The sequence below is a fragment of the Dermochelys coriacea genome, chromosome 2 (genome assembly GCF_009764565.3).
Source record: "Dermochelys coriacea isolate rDerCor1 chromosome 2, rDerCor1.pri.v4, whole genome shotgun sequence".
Taxonomy (NCBI): domain Eukaryota; kingdom Metazoa; phylum Chordata; order Testudines; family Dermochelyidae; genus Dermochelys; species Dermochelys coriacea.
The window spans coordinates 187084809-187106171 of NC_050069.1; the positions used below are offsets into that span (position 1 = coordinate 187084809).

The 21363-nt window shown below is 41.5% G+C and overlaps 1 protein-coding gene across 7 annotated transcripts in view; it reads left to right on the forward strand.

Annotated features, from left to right (window-relative positions):
- GLB1 (galactosidase beta 1) overlaps window positions 1-21363 on the forward strand; it is a 78664-nt gene that overhangs the window by 23073 nt on the left and 34228 nt on the right. For 6 of the 7 annotated variants that reach the window (XR_006279241.1, XM_038389875.2, XM_043508856.1 and 3 more), the window contains exons 2-10: window positions 3007-3176; window positions 8802-8952; window positions 9338-9398; window positions 9988-10082; window positions 15388-15568; window positions 16539-16597; window positions 17316-17437; window positions 17541-17581; window positions 18191-18303. Coding sequence is in view for 6 of the 7 variants with exons in the window: in XM_038389875.2 (XP_038245803.1) it covers window positions 3007-3176; window positions 8802-8952; window positions 9338-9398; window positions 9988-10082; window positions 15388-15568; window positions 16539-16597; window positions 17316-17437; window positions 17541-17581; window positions 18191-18303 (993 nt within the window). In the remaining variant the exon portion in view is untranslated. Of the gene's footprint in view, window positions 1-3006; window positions 3177-8768; window positions 8953-9337; window positions 9399-9987; window positions 10083-15387; window positions 15569-16538; window positions 16598-17315; window positions 17438-17540; window positions 17582-18190; window positions 18304-21363 lie in introns of those variants that run through there. The other variant, XM_043508855.1, reaches the window with a different exon arrangement.

The following is a 21363-nucleotide window of genomic DNA, read 5'->3' on the forward strand; positions in this document are numbered from 1 at the left end:
CTACAGTCTTCTCTCAAGATAGACATGAGGATTTTTTTATTTAGGTAATAAGGTCCCTCGTTTCCTGATAGCCGCAGTAGAGAATTTTAAAACACAAACTACAGTTAAAAAGAAATTGGTACTGCTCTTGATTGGAGAGCAATCCAAGAGATTGTTTGTTGGAGAACTCTAGAGCCAAATGCCAACAGGGAGAAGACAGCAGTAACTTTTGAGAAGCCTGCAAAAGTTAAGAATTCATCAGATATCCACACCAAATGCACTTTAGTTCCCACAGACATCAGCCATGGTATTGACACTGTTTTTGTAAAGTCTTCTGGCAACTGCCCTGTTTTGCAGCTTGGGGACAACCTTAGTGCATGCCTACCTGTACCAGACCCTTGTTCTGCCTCCAGCTGAGGTGCTGGCTGCACTTCCCCACATCTTTTCTTTTATAGATTCCTTGTCTGTGGCCACACAAAGTCATGGGACCCCCTCATTCACCTCCTGGCATTGGCCAGGATGGCCATCCATCGGTCTGGGAGGTGGATGCTCAGTGGGGAGGTTTTCTGTTGCTTTGGGGCCTATTTCTGTTCCCTAATTGTCTCTCACATCTGGGCAGAATTCCACTGTCTCCTTTGTGGAGCAGTTGGTGGTGTTCAGGGTTCACTACTTGGTGCCCCCATCCAATATCCTTGTTTTTAATCTCTCCTCTCTTCCCCCCTGCCAGCTTTCCTGATCTACCATTTATTTTTCCACTGAATCTATTTTCTGTGGTCCGTGGCCCCTCCTTCAGTTGAGGGTGTGAGCATTTTGTCCTATGTTGACTTAGGCCCATCCTTCCAGAATTAAAGTAGGCCATTGCCTTTCAGCTGCATTAAATTCACTCAATTTAAAAGGTCTGTTTCAGTTGGACAAATATGCTGCTTATTTGTCCGTTTTGTGTTTTGACTTCTTCTGACCTACTACCTGATGCTACATGAAGATATTTTGTGTCTGTGTGCGTGCATGTGTGCAGAATTGTGCTTGAAGGTGAATGATCTAAAAACAATACCCTCATGCACGAAATCTGGTTGAAACAAGTAAATAGGTGTACGTGGGAACAGGAAAGCGTATGTCTAGTGGTTAAAATGTACTGTTAACTCAAAAGTAATATATTGTAAACAAATATCTGTATCTTGGGGCTAACAGCTTAGATTATTGAAAGTCAAAATTATAAAAATCCAATTCATTGGTCAGTTTGTTACTCTCCTCTCTCTGCTTAGAGAATGAAAATAAAGTCAGTATCATTTTTGTGTGTGCAGTCAGTTTCTCTTTTAGGTTCTCAGTGCTGCAGGGTTTCAGACACTCTGGGGAGGCAAAGTGAAGGGGTTGATAGTTTTAAAAATATTTTTAATTGATTCCCCCCCGCCTCAAAATTACAAAATTTAAAGTGCAGTGTCCCTTTAAAAGCACAGAAGTAGAATTGTAGAACAATCTGAATTCTGTTCCTGGCTCTGCCAATGACTTCCTGTGTAATCAGTTTTTGCCAAGTCACTTAAGGACAGATTCTAGTACCCTTTCTGATGCTGGGTAGCACCTCACTAAAGTCAATGGAAGCCCTTGAGGAGTGAACCTATATTTATGGAGTTAAGGTATCAGAATCTGGCCCTTAACTCTCTACTCTAGTTTTTCCATCTACTAGATGGAGCTATTACCATACAAGGGTGTGATGAGGCTAAGCTCACTGCTTGTAATTGCTTTGAGATCTTCAGGTGAAAGGGACTACAGAAGTACCCAGTATTACATGGAGTGCTAGTGGAAATTTATTGGTAATTGTCTTAGATTATAATGTAGGGGTTTGGTTGCAATATACATTGCTTTGTCTTTCTAATTTCGTAGATAATATATCTTATTTGGCAGAAATTTGCTGTCTTTTTTTGGCCATGTGTCTGAACAACTCTCCTTCCATTACCTCTCCTGAAAATTGATTAAATTATTTAATATAGAGACTAATGGAAATTTAAGAGCATGGGCAATTGAACAGCCCCCCACTTATTAGAAACTAAGCTCTTAAACCCTTCAGATAACATACTCTTGCACATGGAGTTTGTGACATGTCTGTGTCAGTACTCAGGGGTGGTTGTGCCTTTTAGTTTTCAATGTGAAATTTAGCAGGTGAAAGGTCATTGCAGTTTGTTTCCTTTCCAAAGTGTGAATGAATTGATCAGTGACTGGATGTGTTGAACAAGTCTTTAGAAGTCTCTGAATCAGTTCAGGTTCCTTAATCCTGACTCTTACTGTCCTGTATCTTGTGTAGTCCGGTAGACCTGTGCAAGGTGATGCTAGCAGCACAGAGTGGTGATGCTTTACATCTGCTTCATGCAAATGAAAGACTATCCAAGGTGTAAGGCAGTAGTGGAGAACAAAACCACTTCAATGCAGCATTAAATATTGCCGCATTAAATATTTATATAAATAAAATCCTTGGCCTACATGTCTGCTATGGTTCCTTTGATCATGCTTAGCTCAGCTCATTTGGCATGTGCTAGAAGCAACTCTTGGGAGCTTCATATTAAAATTCTGCTGCCACCTGGAAGAGAGGGGTGGGATGGTTTGTCAGCCTCTGAAGCAGTCCCTTGAAATAGTACTGACCACTGATAGGTCTTAAAATCATGTCCTACTGAAGAGCCACATCTTGCCTTTTTGAAATGGATCAAATTGCACCAAATGGGGCGAGTAGTCCAAAAATGCCCGCCAGAAATGGAGACCCAGGATTGCCCATTCCAGATCTCTGCAGCACATGTGCCCTAACAGGCTGGGCCTACTAGGTGAAGGTGGATTTTTTTTCTTATTTTTTTTTTTTTTTTTAGCAAAGGTGGGGTGGACAGGATCTTGCATTGTCAATATAATATTCCTGCAGGTCGTGCTTCAGAACATCCCAGAGACCTAGAATACTGAAGAGTTTAATAAGCAGGATGTTTTAACAGAAAACTATTGTCCTTTTCATGGAGGTTGAAGCTCATACCTGGTAATCTTCTTGATACACAGAATGCACCCCAGAGGAGTTTTGGGATCGATTATGACAACAACTACTTCCTCAAAGATGGGAAACCATTCCGCTACATCTCGGGCAGCATTCATTACTCCCGTGTGCCCCGGTACTACTGGAAAGACCGTCTGGTGAAGATGAAGATGGCAGGGCTTGATGCTATTCAAACGTAAGTAATTATTGCCTTTTGGGAGCAGTCTTAAACTAGAACAATGAAGGAGTGGTAGGTAAGCTGAATGTACAAGGCAACCTCTTTTAAATTATAGCTGACAACACCCTAGAGAAATATGTAGCTGAGCTGACAAATGCTCCACTTCAAACTCTGTTTTGAGATATGGGTACAGGTCTTCTGTAGGTTGAATTTTAATTTTTGTTTAACTCAAATGTGTCTATTTAAAATGAGAAATGTTGATCTGGAAAGGAGTAGTTGGAAGCTACATACATTTGTTTCTTATTCCATAATTCTTGTCTGTCCTACCTCGCTACTATTGCCTCCATTCTAGGTCAGGCAAGGTCACAGAACATAACAGGCCCGGGGAAGTAGGCTAAGACTTGTGTGAATCCTCAACAAGGGAAGAGGTGTTGTGGAGCAATTTATGGCTTTAGGTTAAATCCAGTTGAGACTTGCTCAGTTTTGGGGATCATTTGTACCTAGAACTCAAGGATTGTGAGCTCCCTGCAAACTGAAACAAAGTTATATAGCGCTCTACTTCTAATCTACAAAGCTTTTTATGATTTGGATCCTGTATCTTACATTGCTTCTCTCCTTGTATTACAACTTGGCAGTCGAGATAAATTATGACACTCTAGCAGACAACCCACAGATATGTTCATGAGCAGGCATGGTTTGCTCAGTGGGGAGTGCCTGCATATCTGGAACTTACTCCCTCTCATCTGAGTCCGATAGTTTGTTGACACTGCACAGCTTGTCTGTTTTCTAAGCAGCCCTCTGAGGGGGATGGGTGAGTGAGTGTGGGTGAGTGGATGAGAAAAGAGGGGATTTGTTTGATGGTTCCGGACTGTCTTGTTGGGGAAGTTGAGTCCATCTTTATTTTGTGAGTTACAAAAACATGCTTGTGCTTCCAGAGCCGTTGGACTGCTGCTCTTTTATTAATCTAAGCCAATAGCCAATGACTCCTGTCACGCAAAAAAAGAGGGATTAGTAGAGGAGTTGCTGGGTGGCTCCTGGAGATGTTGCTTCAAGGTGTACGAATAGTTACTTGTAAATTTGGTTATAAACTGCAATAACAATAATCCCAAATTGTTAAATGAATCTACACAATGTTAACAGTTGGTCTGATTGCTCTTCTTTTCCTCTGTTTCCTAACCTTGACTACCAACCTAGGTGTAGTAGTATGCACTGTTTCTACGGTTCACGATCTCCAGAGTTTCTTATATGTTCCTCTCTGATTCTCTCTCACTTTTCTGCTCTGTTTCTTTCCTTTAAACCTTTTTGTTTCTTTCCTGTTCTTTCAAATGCTTTGTCTTTCCTGTTCCTTTGAGATCCTTTATCTTCTCTCTATTATTCTGTACAATAGGTCATTGGTTTTTCTGATGGATCTTCCTTTGTGTGATGGACTGGCAGATGGGTGGCTCCTTCATACCTCTCCTCATAGACTTTAAGGTCAGAAGGGACCATTATGATCATCTAGTCTGACCTCCTGCACAACGCAGGCCACAGAATCTCACCCACCCACTCCTGCAATAAACCTTTCACCTATATCTGAGCTATTGAAGTCCTCAAATCATGGTTTAAAGACTTCAAGATGCAGAGAATCCTCCAGCAAGTGACGAATGCCCCACGCTGCAAGGGAAGGCGAAAAACCCCCAGGGCCTCTGCCAATCTGCCCTGGAGGAAAATTCCTTCCCGACCCCAAATATGGCGATCAGCTGAACCCTGAGCATGTGGGCAAGACTCACCAGCCAGATACCCAGGAAAGAATTCTCTATATTAACTCACCCCATCTCACATCCCATTACAGGCCATTGGGCCTATTTACCACTAATAGTCCAAGATCAATTAATCCTCATGCTGCGTCCTGACAAAATTATTGCATTTTTATCCTGCCATTTTCTCCTTCTTCCTTGTTCTTTTTCCCTACTCATCTTTTTAAAATTTCTCTGCATGTTGTTTTTTTTCACTGCGTTCTTGTTTTGTGGCTTCCATTCCTCCCTTTTCCCTCACTTAGCAAAAGGCTACACAGGATTTTTGGAGTGCTAGTGTCCATTGGTGGCTCTGTGAGGCTTGTGCTCTTAAAGAAAGGGAAGTAGGGCTGCAGAGATATTGCCTGATTATGTAGCGGTTGCTGCTAGTTCAGGGATGACTGATAGGTACCTTCTTAAAGTACTTTTCTTACCTGTGCCGCAGGACCACATTTACAGTTGGATGTGGGGTCACACACAGGTGCTGACTTTTGTTTTTGCCAGTGGGTGCTCCTCTCCGCTCCCTCTGCTCCCCTCCCCCTTGCAAGTGCAGGCCTTGGAGGGAAGAGGCCGAACAGAAAAAGAGGTTGGCGGGGCCATGGTCCGGGTGCTGTAGCGCACGAAATATTAATCCGGCTCTAAAGATGCTGAGCACCCCCTATTTTTTTTCGGTGGATGCTTGAGTCCTGAAGCACCCATGGAGTTGGTGTGTAAGGGGGTCACATAATTTTACTGTTCTTTTCCATATGCTTTCCTTGGACTAGCCTCAGGTGGGTGGGGCTGCTGCCTGTCAGGTTGGAGGATGTCTGCAGTAAGTCCCAGGAACTCTGTTGCTGTTGTCTGTGTGTATGTGTCTGTGTGTTTATGTGTTTATATATAAAATCAATCAGAAACTTTGCAGTTAGCCAGGCAAGCAGATTTTGATTAATGGGACTTAGTGGTAACTTTTCACACTGACCAAGGAAAACTTGGATATGGCTTGTGTGGATATTTAGTTAATGGAGGGTGGGGAGGAAGATTGAGTGGATTTTTTTTTCTCCACTAATAAAACTTGGCTAAGATGAGTAAACTTCAAACAGATTTTACAAACTGTCCCCCTGTGAAAATTAGTGCTTAGTTCTAGTTTTACTGTTAAGTAAGTACTTTACTGATTTAGTTAACAATGTAGACTGTGTGGAGAATTATTTTTATGGAAGCTCAAATTCTAAGGTACGTAGCTGTCCTCAAGGAACTCCTTGCATGCCAGCAGAGCTTCCATGTTTCATGGAAGGAATGGCTGCAGCTTGACTCTTGGAACTTCAATATTCCATGGAGATTGCAATTGACATTAACATTGATCCCATAAATTACAACAGGTGCTAGATGTGCTTGTTTTAACTTTAGGCCAGGGGACTTGGCTGGTCTTGGCTAGAGAGCAACTCCTAATGCAGCTCACCAGGGAAGAGGAAACTGGATCCTTGTGCTGCATGGTTTCCTTTCAGTGAAAGTCAAGCAGACCTTCCCTTCTTCTCATTCCTTTCTGCCTCCCTTCAGAAATGGCCAGCCAATCCTTGCTCTCCATCTTGACCGTGACTATGCAGGTTAGCTGTCTGAGGCTCTCAGAGAAGAGAGTGAGTTTAGTAGGCCACTAGTGTACCTCCAACCTGTAAACGTTGACAACAGGACATAAGAGAGCACCTGGTTCTGCAAGTAGATTGGTCCTGTAGTTAACGTTTTAAATCTCCATGATAAAACTTCCAAAATACTTCCAAAATAACTGATTAAAGTTGGATGCTTTAATCCTGCTGATATTTCAAAATGTAATGGTGTCTGAAAGGGTGAGAGGGTAGGGAGAGTTGAAGTATAGATTAGTAACACTATAGTCAAAGGTTTAAAAAGGTCCAATTTAATTGATATTAACTTAAACTGACTATTTCAGACTCTGTAGTGTGATGACTGGTGTGCCACAGAGAGCTGCCTAGCCACATGTCTTCGTTTCCAGCTGTATTCAAAGACAGCTAAAAATAAATACTTTCCTGACATTGCCTTTCTGTGTAAACTGTTGGTGTAGTTGCCAAAGGGTAGTTAGATGATTGTTAACTGGAGAGAAGATAGCATGTGTATTTATGCATTGGAGAAATATTGGTCCATAAGATGATCTCTCTTACAGTGTTGTTTGCACTATAAAAAACAGGAGTTTGAAAATCCATGGCTGAGACTGCCGGTGATTTTTCTGAAGATGCAGTTAAGTAACTAACCACTAGATGGAGCCAGATATCTACAACACAGGATAAATTAGTAGCAAAAAGGCTTCTTTGAAGAACCAACGGATACTGTTGGCTGCTCTGAATTTATATGAAGGATGTTTGAACATTATAATCTGTTTTTTTGGGGTTTTGTTTAAATTTTGTTAGCTGGTGGGCAGATACATTTATACCTTTTGGAAACTTTCTCCAAGAAACAGCTGCCTCTAGGTACTTGAAGTTTCAGTACTTTTTTTTTTTAATGTAGATATTAGTTCTTAAAATAATTCCAGGAGTTTTGTAAAAACCCTCGTAGCCTTTTAAGGGCTTTACTGTTTCTCTGTTGGTTTTTAAAGTGACTCCCCCACTTTGTAGGCAACTGGAAGAGAGAACGTAGAACAGATATTATGTATCTGGTTCGGCAGCCTGGGATGTGCTACTGTTCTCCACTTCATAAAGCATATAGTCTAAGCAACGACAAAATGTTTTAATGTAGAAAGCAAAAGAACCCTTTTCAGCAGTAGTAGTGACCTGGTAAACGATGAAAAAAACACTGATCCATCACGATAGTGATGGTGGTATATGTGTTCTTTCATTGGCTTTAACTTGTGGAACGATGGATGTGTTTTAAAGGGAAGGGTGTAGCTTTTTATTTATTTATTGTAATTGTCAGCTTTAATGATCCTTTCTTAAATGGAAGCAGTCAGCTTGTACCTCACTAGCCTTTAAAATCCAGGCAAGAAAACAAAACTGACATTGAACGTGTTTCCATTCATATTCAAATCCTTGGCTATAGAACAGCCAAGTAATAAGGATATTGGAAACATTATAGATAGGTTGGGAAGGCAATTAAAATTACTTTGTAAAGCTGAAAGGATGCAGCTCGGCTGCACAGAAAATCGGTCAGATTCCTCCCTTGTGTTACAAATCTGAGAATTTCTGTATCCGAACACAAGACAGTGTCTGTTAAAGCATCTGGACACCTGTGAATAATTGCTTTAATTAAAATGCTTGAAATTGTTAAAGATTTTGATACTTTGTAGGTAGTATGTAACTTTTAAATACATACATTTATGTAATCCACGCATGTACTGGTTCTTGATTTTCCTCTATCGACAAAAGGTATTATTGGCACTGCATTGTTCTCTTGGCTTGTTTTAAAAAACATAAATTCTCTTTTAAACTTTAAAAAAAAAAAATCCTAGAAGTGCTGTGTGAGATGCTTTCTGCTTGACTACTCACCACTTCTGTTTCACAATGACTTTTCAGAGTTATGAAACAAGATAACGAAGCACACCTAATTATTTTTGCTTTTAATAAGTTTTGTGACATTGATGCTGTTAGAAAGGAAGAGTATGTGGAAAAAATACATGACTACATGAAAAAATAGAGACATCTGTTTCCCTTCTAAGTGCTTGATCATACTTGGTGCTAATCTTAGCACCTTCAGCTTCTAGAAGTGCCTTACTGGAGCTAGGTCCTAAATTCATTTTGTATTCCATTAGTTTGGAAGTAAATACATCTTTACAGAACTGTAAAGTTGAGGTGCAAATAGTTTTTCCTTGGCATTAGTTTAAGTCATTATTTTGGAGTTCCTTTTTCATTCTAGTCTAAGTTACTTCTTACTTCTGATGGTGTTTTCTTCACAGGTACGTGCCATGGAACTATCATGAATTCAAACCAGGAGTATATAACTTCTATGGTGACAGAGATATAGAATATTTCCTGCAGCTAGCTAATGAGATTGGCTTGTTGGTAATACTAAGAGCTGGACCTTATATCTGCGCAGAATGGGACATGGTAAATTTGTATTTAAACTTCCTAATTTCTAGGCAGAATTAACATCTGATCTCTGTCTAATATAAGTGTCCTCCCATTTGTGGGGGGAAGTGAGAGGAGTACAGTAGTAAAAGGATTCCCGACCGCTGAACATATGGCACAAGGCAGGATTTTTCATCTAGAATGCTAAAAGTTGTGGGTTCAAATCCTGCTTACGTGACTTCCCATAGCCTCAAGCGCATTGGTCCTTAAATCATGATAACTTTTTAATATGATCTTGGATACTATAGGTCCCCAATGACTGGTACTTAATTGGTAATATCTATATAGTTATGGGATAGCTGGTTAAACTTATCCTTGTAATTCCTGAAAATGGTAATTGAAATGGTTTCCTTTCCCTTCATAGGGGGGTCTTCCAGCATGGTTATTAGAGAAAGAATCTATTGTTCTCCGATCTTCTGATTTAGGTAAGGAGCTCAAAAGGATTTATAAAAATGTTTCAAGGAAAAGCAGACTTGGTGGCCAGACTCTCGGGTCAGGCTGTATTTTCAAGTATGGTATTATATTACTGTTTTTACTAAAAGTTTGGGAATAACAAATGTGAATGCTCTCTGAATAAGGTTTTCGTACTCCTTTTGCACTGTGCATAAATGTATGGAAAGAATAAGGTTGGAACAGGGTGGAAAACAGCAAGACTACTTGTATAAGGATTTGCAGGGCTGGACCCTTAAATTGTAAAGAATAATGTTCTTGAAGGTAACTGGATATTTTTCTGTTGTATGGGGACAGTACCACCTTTTTAGATGGTTTTTAGATGGTACTATATTGGAATGATTTGGGTATGGTCCTTGAAGCCACTTGACTTCCCTACCTACTGAGAGGCTGAGGTATGAGCAAGTACAGAATGTCATCAATTCATTTTTTGTTGCTCTTGTACACGTGCATACCCTATGTATTTAGGGTATTGGTTACAAAAATATCCCATTTGTAGTTTGTTTTTGTTTTTAAAGTGGATAAACTCTGGTCTGCCCACTACTTTCTCTTTGTATATTCCAGATTACCTGGCAGCGGTAGACCGATGGATGGGTGTCTTGTTACCCAAAATGAAGCCTCATCTCTATCAGAATGGAGGGCCAGTTATTATGGTGCAGGTAATCCATTTCAAAAATCAAATAGGAACGCTAACTATGTGATTGTAGAAGGCCTTTTGGTCACCATTATTGAATTATTAACAGTGCTTGCTGTGGTAGGTTGACTGCTAACGCTCCCCTGTTGCATCCGCCTACGCTTCTTGCTCCAGTGGAGCATCGGAGTCGACGAGAGAGCGCTCTGCGGTCTGTTTCCAGTAATGTTTCAAGTAATGTACATGGGTGCTCTTTAAAATTTAAATATTGTTTTCTCTCCATGATAACTGGAATTAAAATTAGTTTAAACTGCATCACAAACAAAAGGGTCTGGTGGTGGTGTGAGGTATCTGGAGATACTGTTCAATTTTAATATGTTATCCTTGCATCTCCAACATTTTAACAAGTGCAGCTTTGAGTGTCAGCTTTTAGTCCTTAGTGTAGATGTCTCTTTACCGCTTGGAAAGTGACTGTGCATGAGGATGAGGTGAGCATGGCTACTCACACAAGTGATGTATTACTAGCCAACCTGCTTGCCTGTATTGTTGATACATAGCTCATGTTGAAGCAGCTCAGCTGAAGCCAGCACTTCCTGAGACTCAGGAACTCTTCAATCAAACGAATTTCTTAACATCTCTTCTGCTTCCCCCTCTCCTTGCTCCCCTTTTCCTTATTACATACAGAATTACCTGCAGGGCTTCCCTGCAACTCCCCACTGAGAGTATGAAATGCTAGCTCTGTTGAAGTCAATGGGAGTTTTGCTGTTCACATCAATGGACCCAAGATTTCACCCCAGGTCTTTTTCCCCTGAGACCTGTTGGAGATTTTCTTGCTAAATCTTCTGTGCACTTGCAATCCCTTTATCTTAAGTCACTTTACAAAGCTGGGTTAGTCATATTATCACCATTCTACAGGTTGGGTAGATGAGGCCCAGAGAGTGAGTAGCAGAGTACGAGTAGAACCTAAATCTTCCAGCTTTGTGATCAGTCTACTGCTATGGGTTTGTTTGTTTCTTTCTTTCTCCTCCTCTTTTAGTATCTACAGCTTTGCTAAGTGCTTCACAGAGAAGACTAAACCACAGCTGCCCTTCCCTTCCCTCTTCCTTTGCTTCCTGCTACCCTCTCATCACGTATTCCCTTGCTTCCTCCCATTCCTCCCTGCATGACTTTGACATTGTTTGCAAGAATTGGCAGTCCCTGTTTAGAACAGGAGTCAAGAGTACAGCAAGCCTGCCTCAGGGCATGTCTACGCTTACCTCCGGAGCAATTGATCCAGTGGGGGTCGATTTATTGCTTCTAGTGAAGACGCGATAAATCGACCGCGGAGCGCTCTCTCGTCGACTCCGATGCTCCACTGGAGCAAGAAGCGTAGGCGGATGCAACGGGGGAGCGTTAGCAGTCAACTTACCACAGTGAAGACACCACAGTAAATAGACCTAAGTACGTCGACTTCAGCTACCTTATTCACGTAGCTGAAGTTGTGTAACTTAGATCGATACCACCCTCCCCCCACAAAGTGTAGATCAGGCCTTAGAGTGCTGTGGTAAAGCCGTGTGGGGAGACATGCCATCCGTTTTAGTAGCCCAGGCACCACAAGTTACTCAAAAAAAGAGGCTGAAAGCTACCACGTGACACAGTTCAGTACTTTTTATTGCCATTAAGTGTAACATTCTCTTTACTTAGCTTGCTAAAGGTCTAGAGCAGCAGTTCTCAACCCACAGGCCGCATGCGGCCCAATTAGCACACAGCTGCGGCCCACCTCAGCTGTGTGCTAAAGGCTGCAGGCTCCGGGCTCTTGGCTGCCTTGCAGCGGGGCCCTGACTGCCCTGCCACGCAGCGGGCTCCAGGATCCCACCAGGGTCTGGGGCCTGGGGTCTGGGCAGCTGGCTGCCACATGCTGAGGCTTGGGGTCTGGGCAGCCAGCTGCTGCCTGGCCCCATACAGTGGGGGTCAGAGTCCCCGCGCAGAAGGGTCTGAGTCAGGGTCCCTGCCCTATGCCCAGCTCTCCACACCGGGCCCCACTCTGTGGCGGAATCTCTGGGTGGAGGGTGCTGGGCATAGGGGTTTGTGTGTGTGGGGTGGGAGTTAGGTGCGGGACACTGTGGTTCTCAACCTGCAGCCCAGCTAAAACTTTGTGTGCCACATCTGCAGCCCACAATGATAAATAGGTTGAGAACCACTGCTCTAGAGTATCTAGCCTGACAAGACCTGCTGTAGCTAGGAATGAAAAAAGGATAAAATACCTTAAATATTTGGTCCTGGTGCTTCCATTGGTTATTACACTGAACAGATTAAGCATTAAGGTTCAGATTTTGAAAGAAGGTTTCAAAGATGCATTTTCAGGATGGATTGACTTAAATCAGCAATTTAAATCATGATTTAACTCACCCAGTGGAAAACCTTGATTTAAATCATCCAATTTAATCAATTTTTCAATTTGTACTTCAGTTATTTTCTAAAGAAAGGTGCATTTTCATTGGTTGATATAACATTAAAACATGTTGATTTACAACTAGATTTGGTCCATCTTTTTGCTACCTAGGTGGGTACACTATAACTCTGTATATTTATTTATGCAGTTATGTAGCTTAATATTTTCAGATTCTTATTAACTGTACATTTTTAGTATGTTAGAAAATAGTGAATGATAATTAACTTTTTGCTCATGATTTGTGTTAAGTTGCATTAGGGTGGTAACTGGAATTTAATTAAGCACGCAAAACAGCATATAAAATTTATTTTTATTAATCAAAACAACCTTAGGTGGTTTGGATATATAAACTCCACTTATCAAAACAGGTTTCACATTTACAACTAAACTATGTTTAGTTTACCCTTAACATATTTGGTATTATATTCAGACTTAATTTTAAACAGGTTTATTTTTAAAAATATGGACACCCCCTTTCCCCCCCCCGCCCCCCGCACTGGCTCCAGAATTCCTCCAGAGCTCTGTTGTGCAGAGGCTTGTACTCCAAGTTGTCCAAGCGTTAGACCTGCAGCAGGAGTCTCCCTACGAGATAGGGGAGCAGGCAGATAACAGACACAGTGTTGGTATATAATCCACAAATACCCTTTATTACTTACAAAATAAATCACTCACTCCACATTCATAACCTAAGCAGACTATACAAGAGTCTGAAGATCAGAATTGACGTCCTGATGGTCAGTCGACATTCAGTCTGATCACAAGATGCAGGGAGCCAGCATTACCACACTGTAATCTGAACAGGGCTCTGGATCCACGAACGACTCCAAATTGCGAGTGTATCGAACATCATTTATAATCCACTCCGTCACGTCATCAGTTGTGTGGGCAATTTCAAAGAGACAGTTCTGGGCAAATTGCCAAAACCCAAGATGTTTAGAAACAGTCCCGGGGCCCAAGATATTCCTCTTTCCCCAGTTCTGGTTTACAGCTGCAGCAGATACATTGTCATGGCAATGCCCCCAATATTTCCTTATCTGGTATTTCTCCATCTTTCCATAATAAAGTTATTTTTCACAAACAGCTCTTGACCGCTTAAAACCTCAAATTCTTGTTTTGGTTGTCAACACGCAGCTCACATCAAGCACGCTTCATCTACAATAGGCCTATAACATATTACATGGAGATATATGTATATATAGTCCCAACATTTGATGACAAAAATTCAAATCAAACTGTTATAAAGACTTGTTTTTATAAAAAAGGTATAAAAGGGTGACAAAAATACTGAGTTAGACTAAATGAAAAAGTCTAATACCACCACCCAAGCACTGTTAATACCATGATTGGTAAACAAGAGGCGAATGGAACCAGAAATGAATTAACTAAAACTGGTTAGGCCTAATTGGTGAACAAAATCATGAGGGGATGGGTTACTCCGCCGTTTACCGTTTGGAGTGCTTAAAAAGAGACTTTGGGGAGGCTCAGATAGGCTAGAAGATGGGTTGACTGAAAGGAGCGAGCTTTGTTATCATGACTGGCAACACCACCATCTCCAGGGACCCTGGAATGTGCCATGATGCTGTTAGACCTTCACCATCCTGATTCTGAGAGAGGTCCTGACCAGTCCAGGCCAGAGAGAGGGATCCAGATGACATCACCACCTCTGGCTAAATCCCTAACGCTACCTAGCACATGGGAACTTTGTTTCTGCTGTCACTGAGCTCCATGTGTCCTTTTCCTTTCCCACCTTATTTCTTCTTTTCCCTATCTCTCTCCCTTTGCCTTCTGTTTACTAAGAGTTTGGCTTAGCCAAACAAGACAGCATCTCTTGCAGCAATGTTGTGAGCTTTTGCCCAGTAAGGCAACCAAAAGCAATGCCTTAAACAACCCACTGCTGGTACAAGTTTTCCAGATCTTGCAGAGACTGTGTGCTGTGCCTGTGTTTCTCCAGTAGTGAGGTTGCAAGTGAAAATCAGCACCAGAGACAGAAGTTGCATTTTCTCTCTTTGCTGTTCCTTTCACTCCCATTTTGCATGTGTGCCTTGTTTTGTCTTTATGAAAACAGGATCGGACTTCAGCAACAGCAGGAATAACAACAGCTCCAGCTCATCTCAACAAGCTTCTCTTTTCCTCAAAAAGAATAGTTGATACCATCTAAAAACTGGCAAATGGTTTTTTCCCCCTATAAAAGCTCTGTACAGGGAATAAGGGATATTGTAAAGGTATTAAGTAAGGCTTTAATTTGGACATTTCAAATGCTATTATTTTTTTTCCTTTCCAGTATCTTTAATACTGAAGATTTTTAATATTGGTGTATTTGCCACAGGACTAAGCAGGCCGAGATCTCTATACTTGAACCCCCAAACCATGTTTAACTGTCTACTGTTGTGCAGTGACAGGATCGTGTTAACTTCTTTGACTCTCTAGGCCCATTTATTCCATCAGAATTGACATAACATCTCCCATCCCCATGTTAGCAGAACTACAATAGAGCTTTGTCTGTTGGGGCACACCGTTTATGAGTGAGATACTGCTTAAGCTAACATTGTTGAAGCCAGCATTAACTAAGGCAGGGCATTCTTGTGGAAGTAGGAGGCTGATGCTTTGGAATACAACCCCTCTCCAGATAGCGGTGGAGCTCCTGCAGGACAGGCTTCTGGGAGGTGAGAAGAATGATGCTGCTGGTGTGGCATCTTCTCCCCACATCCCGTGCATCTTCTCTGGACTTTCTGTTGGGCTTTCATTGTCTCTCTGCAAGGAGGAGGCAATCCAGGTTAGGCTTTTATGGTGTCATGTTGAGTGGCTTTTCCATTTTCAATACGAAAAGTCTTCTCCCTGTGACGGTGCAGGCCTGGTTATCAGATGTCAGCTTTGCTGATGATCTATTATTTTTATTGCATAGGTTGAAAATGAATATGGAAGCTACTTTGCTTGTGATTACAATTACCTTCGTTACCTTCAGAAGCTCTTCCATCACCATCTTGGAGATGAGGTGGTACTGTTTACAACAGATGGGGCAAGCAAATATTACTTGAGATGTGGAGCTCTGCAGGGTCTTTACGCAACGGTGGACTTTGCACCAGGTTAGTGGCAGCGGTTCGTAGCAAGATAACCAGGCCAATGTTTATTCGCTTGTAGCAAAGTTGGTGGTCTCCCTGACTCCTGGGTTTAAGTGGTGATCTACAGTGCAAACCTACTGAAAAAATATAGCAATGCTCAGCAGTTTTTTCAGGGGCTCTTAGTCCAGCCCAAATTCCAGCTCCATCAGATTATCACCGTGCATTCCTCTGAAGAAAATCTAGAGGCAGAACATAGTTAAAATGGGACATAGTGCCCCAGTCTGTGGTACTGTAAGCATGCAGAATTAAGGGAGTGTCGTGCTTGTGAAAAGTGCCCAGTTCGAACAGGGGACTTGATGTAATTTATCTCTAGAAACTGCACAGTGTGGGAGGTTTCCTGGGCCTCAGTCCAACATGAATGTAGTCCAGTTTCCAAGTACCTTCAACCTGGGACCTCCCTTGTGAATTGTCCTTTGTAGTAAGGTATGTAGTCTCAGTCCATTTATTAATGGAAAAAATCCACATCACATACGCCTCCTACTTCCTGGAGGTCATCTGTCAAATAGTAATGACTTTCAGTCACTCTTGGCTTTCAGACCAATGACTTACAGGTGAAACTCCAAGTCTGATTTGCCAATTCCCTGACTTTTACACTTCCCACAAATAAATCTATTTTAAACTAAGGCCGACGTTTTCCAAAATCACGAGTGATTTTTTGGGTGCCTTCGTTCTTGGTGTTCAGCTTGAGGCTCCTGAAAGGGGCATGGTTTTCAGAAAGCACTGAGCACCCACACTCAGATAACTAGGCCCCTTTCTGGTGTCTCAAGTTGGGCACCCAGAATCATTAGCCTCTTCTGAAAATTTAGGCCCAGATTTCCACCAAGGTTGTTGCTGATACTGGGGGGGAGAGGTACAGCATCCCAGCTTCTGCTTCTGAAGGCAAAGGACTGAAATAGCATGGATATTGCAGCTCAGTTTTGTGTTTTATTTGCAGGTGGTAATGTCACAGCAGCATTTTTAACTCAAAGAGGCAGTGAACCCAGAGGCCCCTTGGTATGTTTTTGTTTTTTTTTTAATTTCCATATATTCTTAATTTTATTATAGTAATGAAAACCGAGGGGTTGACAGCAGCAGTACATTGTGTTGCTTGGGGTGTCTGGGTTCATGGGACATTGGGACTCTTCTTGTTTCACGGCGAGGCAGAGGTTGGGGACAGTGTGTACATGTATGTGCCACGCTGCTGTTCTGTGATCTCTGACTGCTGTTCTGTGGAGTAATTTTTGGCCTCAGAAGATCCCAATTTGTCTTGATTTTACCCAGCCTAGGAAAGTATGTAGAAAGCAGCCAAAGCAGTAGAGTTGCTTAGATGAGTGAGTCAAATGTGTGTGGGAGCGGAAGTTAGAGGCAGAATTAATAGGGTAGGTTAAAAATCTGCATCCTGTTTTTTAGATTTTTACACAAGTTAATGGGATGTGAGCTGATTAGGAGCCATTTTGACACCTTAGCCACTTTGAGAGAAGGACTTAATCTTAGCTAAAGGGCTACCACATCTCCTGTGGGTGACTGGCTTTTAACATATTTCACTGTATTTATAGTAATTATTTGAAAATGATTCAAATGCACGTAGCTGCTTTTTTTCTTATTGCTAGTGACATAAATTGAGTGTAAAATAACTTAACCTCTAATTCTGATATTATTTCCTTTTTATATTCCTTCTTCTCCCCTGCTTTTCATGTTCTCTCCCCAACTCTCCACATTTCACCCTGGGCAGGTAAACTCTGAGTTCTACACTGGCTGGCTGGATCACTGGGGTCACCCTCATTCTGTTGTGCCAACAAATACGATAGCTAAAACTCTTGATGAAATCCTGGCACGTGGCGCTAACGTTAACATGTAAGTGCATGTTCAAGAGAGGATTTGTTTTTAATGAAAAGTGTGAGTAAGGTGGCAGTCAGCAAAGCCTGGTTTGAGTGGCTTTATTTGTTTTTCTTTTTAGGTACATGTTTATAGGTGGAACCAATTTTGCCTATTGGAATGGTAAGAAACAATTAGAGAAAAGTGACTTGCTTTCCAATTACAGGTGAGGCCTACACCTGTCATTTACAGTATATTACAAATTACACACACTCTAAACTTTCAGCCTTTAGGTCCGCCATGTCCTAAATCAATTCTGTATTCATTTTCTCAAGACCCACAGATAAGTATTCTAAATGTAAGTGGGGAAGGAGGATTGGGTGCCAAGGAGCCCTTGAATTAAAAAGTTCCAGAGCATATCATCACCTCCTATATTTCAGATGCAGGAGCGATACTTCAGCAGCACTACATCTCTGCTAATCACCACTTCATTATCCAAAGCCCTCATTCAGGAAAACACTTAAGCATATGCATAAATCCATTCCAATTTAGAGTGTTTCTTAAGCATGTGCTTAACTCCAACAGACTTCAATGAGATGTAAGCAGGTGCTTAAGTTCTGTCCTGATTAGGGATGGTTTCCTGAAGGGGACCCAAGCTGAATCACTAGACTTAGAGATCTTGCTATGAACAAAGAAATTTGTGGGTGGAAAGAAACAAGCCTAAAAAACTATCCCATTGGGGAGGGGACTGGAGACGCTCCATCAATTGTTTTTGATTTTTGATTTTCACAGGGGCAAACATGCCATATTCATCACAGCCTACTAGTTATGACTATGACGCTCCACTGAGCGAAGCAGGGGACCTCACCGACAAATATTTTGCTCTGAGAGAAGTCATTGGTAGGGTGAGTGTTTGTAAAAGACATGGCTTTTAGAATGTTTCTTTAAAACCTCAGTTGCTTATTGTGTGAGCTCTCCTGGTTTTGCATTGATGTGGGTTGCCTAATGCCTCCTGATTTATTACTAGGTTTGGAAAGTTTAGTTTTTTTATCAATAAATGTTGATTTCACTGAGCACACACAAACCAATGAAAAAAGATAAGAACAGAAATGTACAGATAGACAAAGTTAGAAAAGTGCTGCTTGCGTACTTATTTAGACTTTGATTTAAGGACGTTTACTTTGCATATTTTGACAGATGATGTTGACGATCTGTGATTTAGAGGTTATAAAGCTTTAACCTTTTGAATCTCAATCTCTGCTGTCCTTAAATAGTTATTGTCTGACTCTTCCATAATGCCCCCAAGTGTGAAAAATGTAAATAGATAAAAATAGGGGGAAAATGCTTAAAAATAAACATGGATATTATCTGTCGAAATTATAAAAAAAAATTCTGCCAACTTATTTATTATCCACTTCAGGCACTGAAATATGCTGCTGGTTTTTGCTGCTGTTGAGTTCTTTGATTATTGTGTAAAAAATCACCCAAAGTCTGCTTCCAAACTTTGTTGTGCACTCTGGTGTTTGGGGTCTCTAAGAGTGGGAAAGCTAACTCTGATGAACAGACTTTCCCTTCATAACTTTACAAACAAGAGATGAGGCTGAGCTGCGGAATTTGAATCTGGGTTTTGAACACCCCAAAATTCAAGACTGTTCAATCCAAGTATTTGCTTTGGGCCCCTCTCTGTGTTTAAACACAAGTCAAGTTGGGTTTATTTTTGTCTCCATTGAAAGGCTACTGTAGAACATTCTCATAACCTTCTTTATTGTTGCCAAGCTTAACTTGCCAAGTCTCATCATAGTTTGATAGCTTTATGTTGCCTCCCTTAGAGTATAGTTCACCTCAGTCCTCACATCTTTATGTGGCTTCTCTTGCCAATGATCTTCACAAAAAAAGTACTGCTCTTAAGTTCCTTCATTAAAGCGAGTGCCTATCTGAAATGTGAGCTTTAGTGTTTGCATGCATGTGAACCGAGGGAGATACGACTTCATGCAGAGAGCTGGTTTTGATAGCATCTGAGGTGTTGCTCTAAGCACTGCTGATTTTGGTAGGCCAGACTGGTGTATGCAACTTTTACACTGTGGTTTGTTTAGCTTTTACCCTGCATATCCAGAGTATCTAAACAAAGTCTTCCTGTCTGTGCTGTGGATTCTAAACCAACAAGAGTCTATCTGCTCAATCACATTTTGAGGTAAAGTTATGATTAAAAAGCGAGTTGTACTGTAATAAATATCTGCTTTCAAAATGATAAGATTTGTTGTAAGCATAACATGTAGTGAGCCCCTATAGGCTTTTTTGGGGGGTGGGGGGGATTATTGTCTGTTTTCCTGACCTAACAGGCCTCTTTTGGTTTGCTTATAACTTTCTGCTTTTGGACTGAAACGATCCATGTTTGGTTTCTTTCCTAGTGTGAAAATTGTTTGGAGTGGATTTTATGAAAGCTTAAGCAGAACTGGTTGAGCCATTTTCAAGTACAAAGAGTGAGGAAGAATTGGAGTTATGCCATTATCTAGGGATCTAAATCATTCTTTTTTTTTTTTTTTAACAGCTCTACCAATGGAGTGGTTGAAACTTGGCAGGGAGATATGTCAGATGTAGGGATTGCTTTGTCGTGGTCCAGTAGATAAGCTGCTTCAGATTGGCTTTTAAAAACAGGCTACTTGTTCTGACTGTCTCCTGGCTTTTCTGCCCCTGATTCCCTTGGTCTGTTCTGGTGCTTCTTTGCTTCCATTGCTGGCCATGAGTACACTATGGTGACTATAGTGGCACAGCTACAGCACCATAGCTGTCCAGCAAAAATGTTATGCTTATAAGAAGAAGCACATGGGATCTTTTTCAAGGGAAAAGGCAATACACCACGCTTATTGAAGATACAACAATTAGCCTATGCATTCAATCACACCACACGCGCGCGCGCACACTCTCTCTCTCTCTCTCTGTCCCGCCAGTCGATGTTATAGTTACCAGTCCAGAGTCCGGATCAACGTAGTGGCCAGCTAGGTTGATGACGGGTAGGTAGGATCCGGTTCTGTCAGTCACGACATGATGCTCTGGGGAAGTCTTGGCAGGATGAACCCAAAGTTTCATGGCAAGGCCCCCTGTTTATGTTGTGATTTTTCTTCATTGGGACAAATGAGTTTTGCACCAACATGCTATAATCAGTTGTTGTTTGATGAGTGCTTGTTTTCTTAAATTGTCCTTCTCATCCTTTATCTTGTTGTTTCCTCAAGTCTCTCGGAGTTATCCCAGGCTGGTTTTGATCACAGCTATCTTGTCCCCATTGATAGGTGCCTGTCTCATCTTTAGAGTCATCAATCTGCCCTCCTCTGACATTTCAATAGGGGCGTGTTGCAGTCTCCTGGCGCCCTTGCATCTGTCTTCAGTTTCTCCCTAGACCATCTGGCTCAGCGATGGCCTTCACACTTATCTCTTAACACACACATTCCTCATTGACACACACTACAGAATTAATATACACAGAACATTTTGAACAGGAATATCCAATTGCAATATGCAAAAGAAAATAACCACTGCATTCTTTTACTTATTTTAAAATGCTAAACCTACAACTAAGTGGTGACCCTGAAAGGTCTGTCACTGCCTTGAAATCAGCACAGCCACAGATTCTGGTTGATGCATCTCTCTGAATGGCCTATTAGGCCATTCCTTTCTGCTTTCAGAAAGGATGGCTGGCAGGATATGGTCAAATCATACACCAATACATTTAATGCATGCTACATTATTATTCTTTATCCTTCATTCTAAATTATACAAAATACAAACATAAAATCCTACTATTACATAACCACATAACATAGCTGCTGACTGCGTGGACGGAAGGAGTTTTTCCATCGCTGTATGAGTTCTGTCTCCTCGAGTACCAGTAGCTCAGTTGACGGAAGCATTCTTTTGTCAATCTAGATGTATCTGTACTGGGAGTTAGTTTGGTTTCACATCCCCTGAGT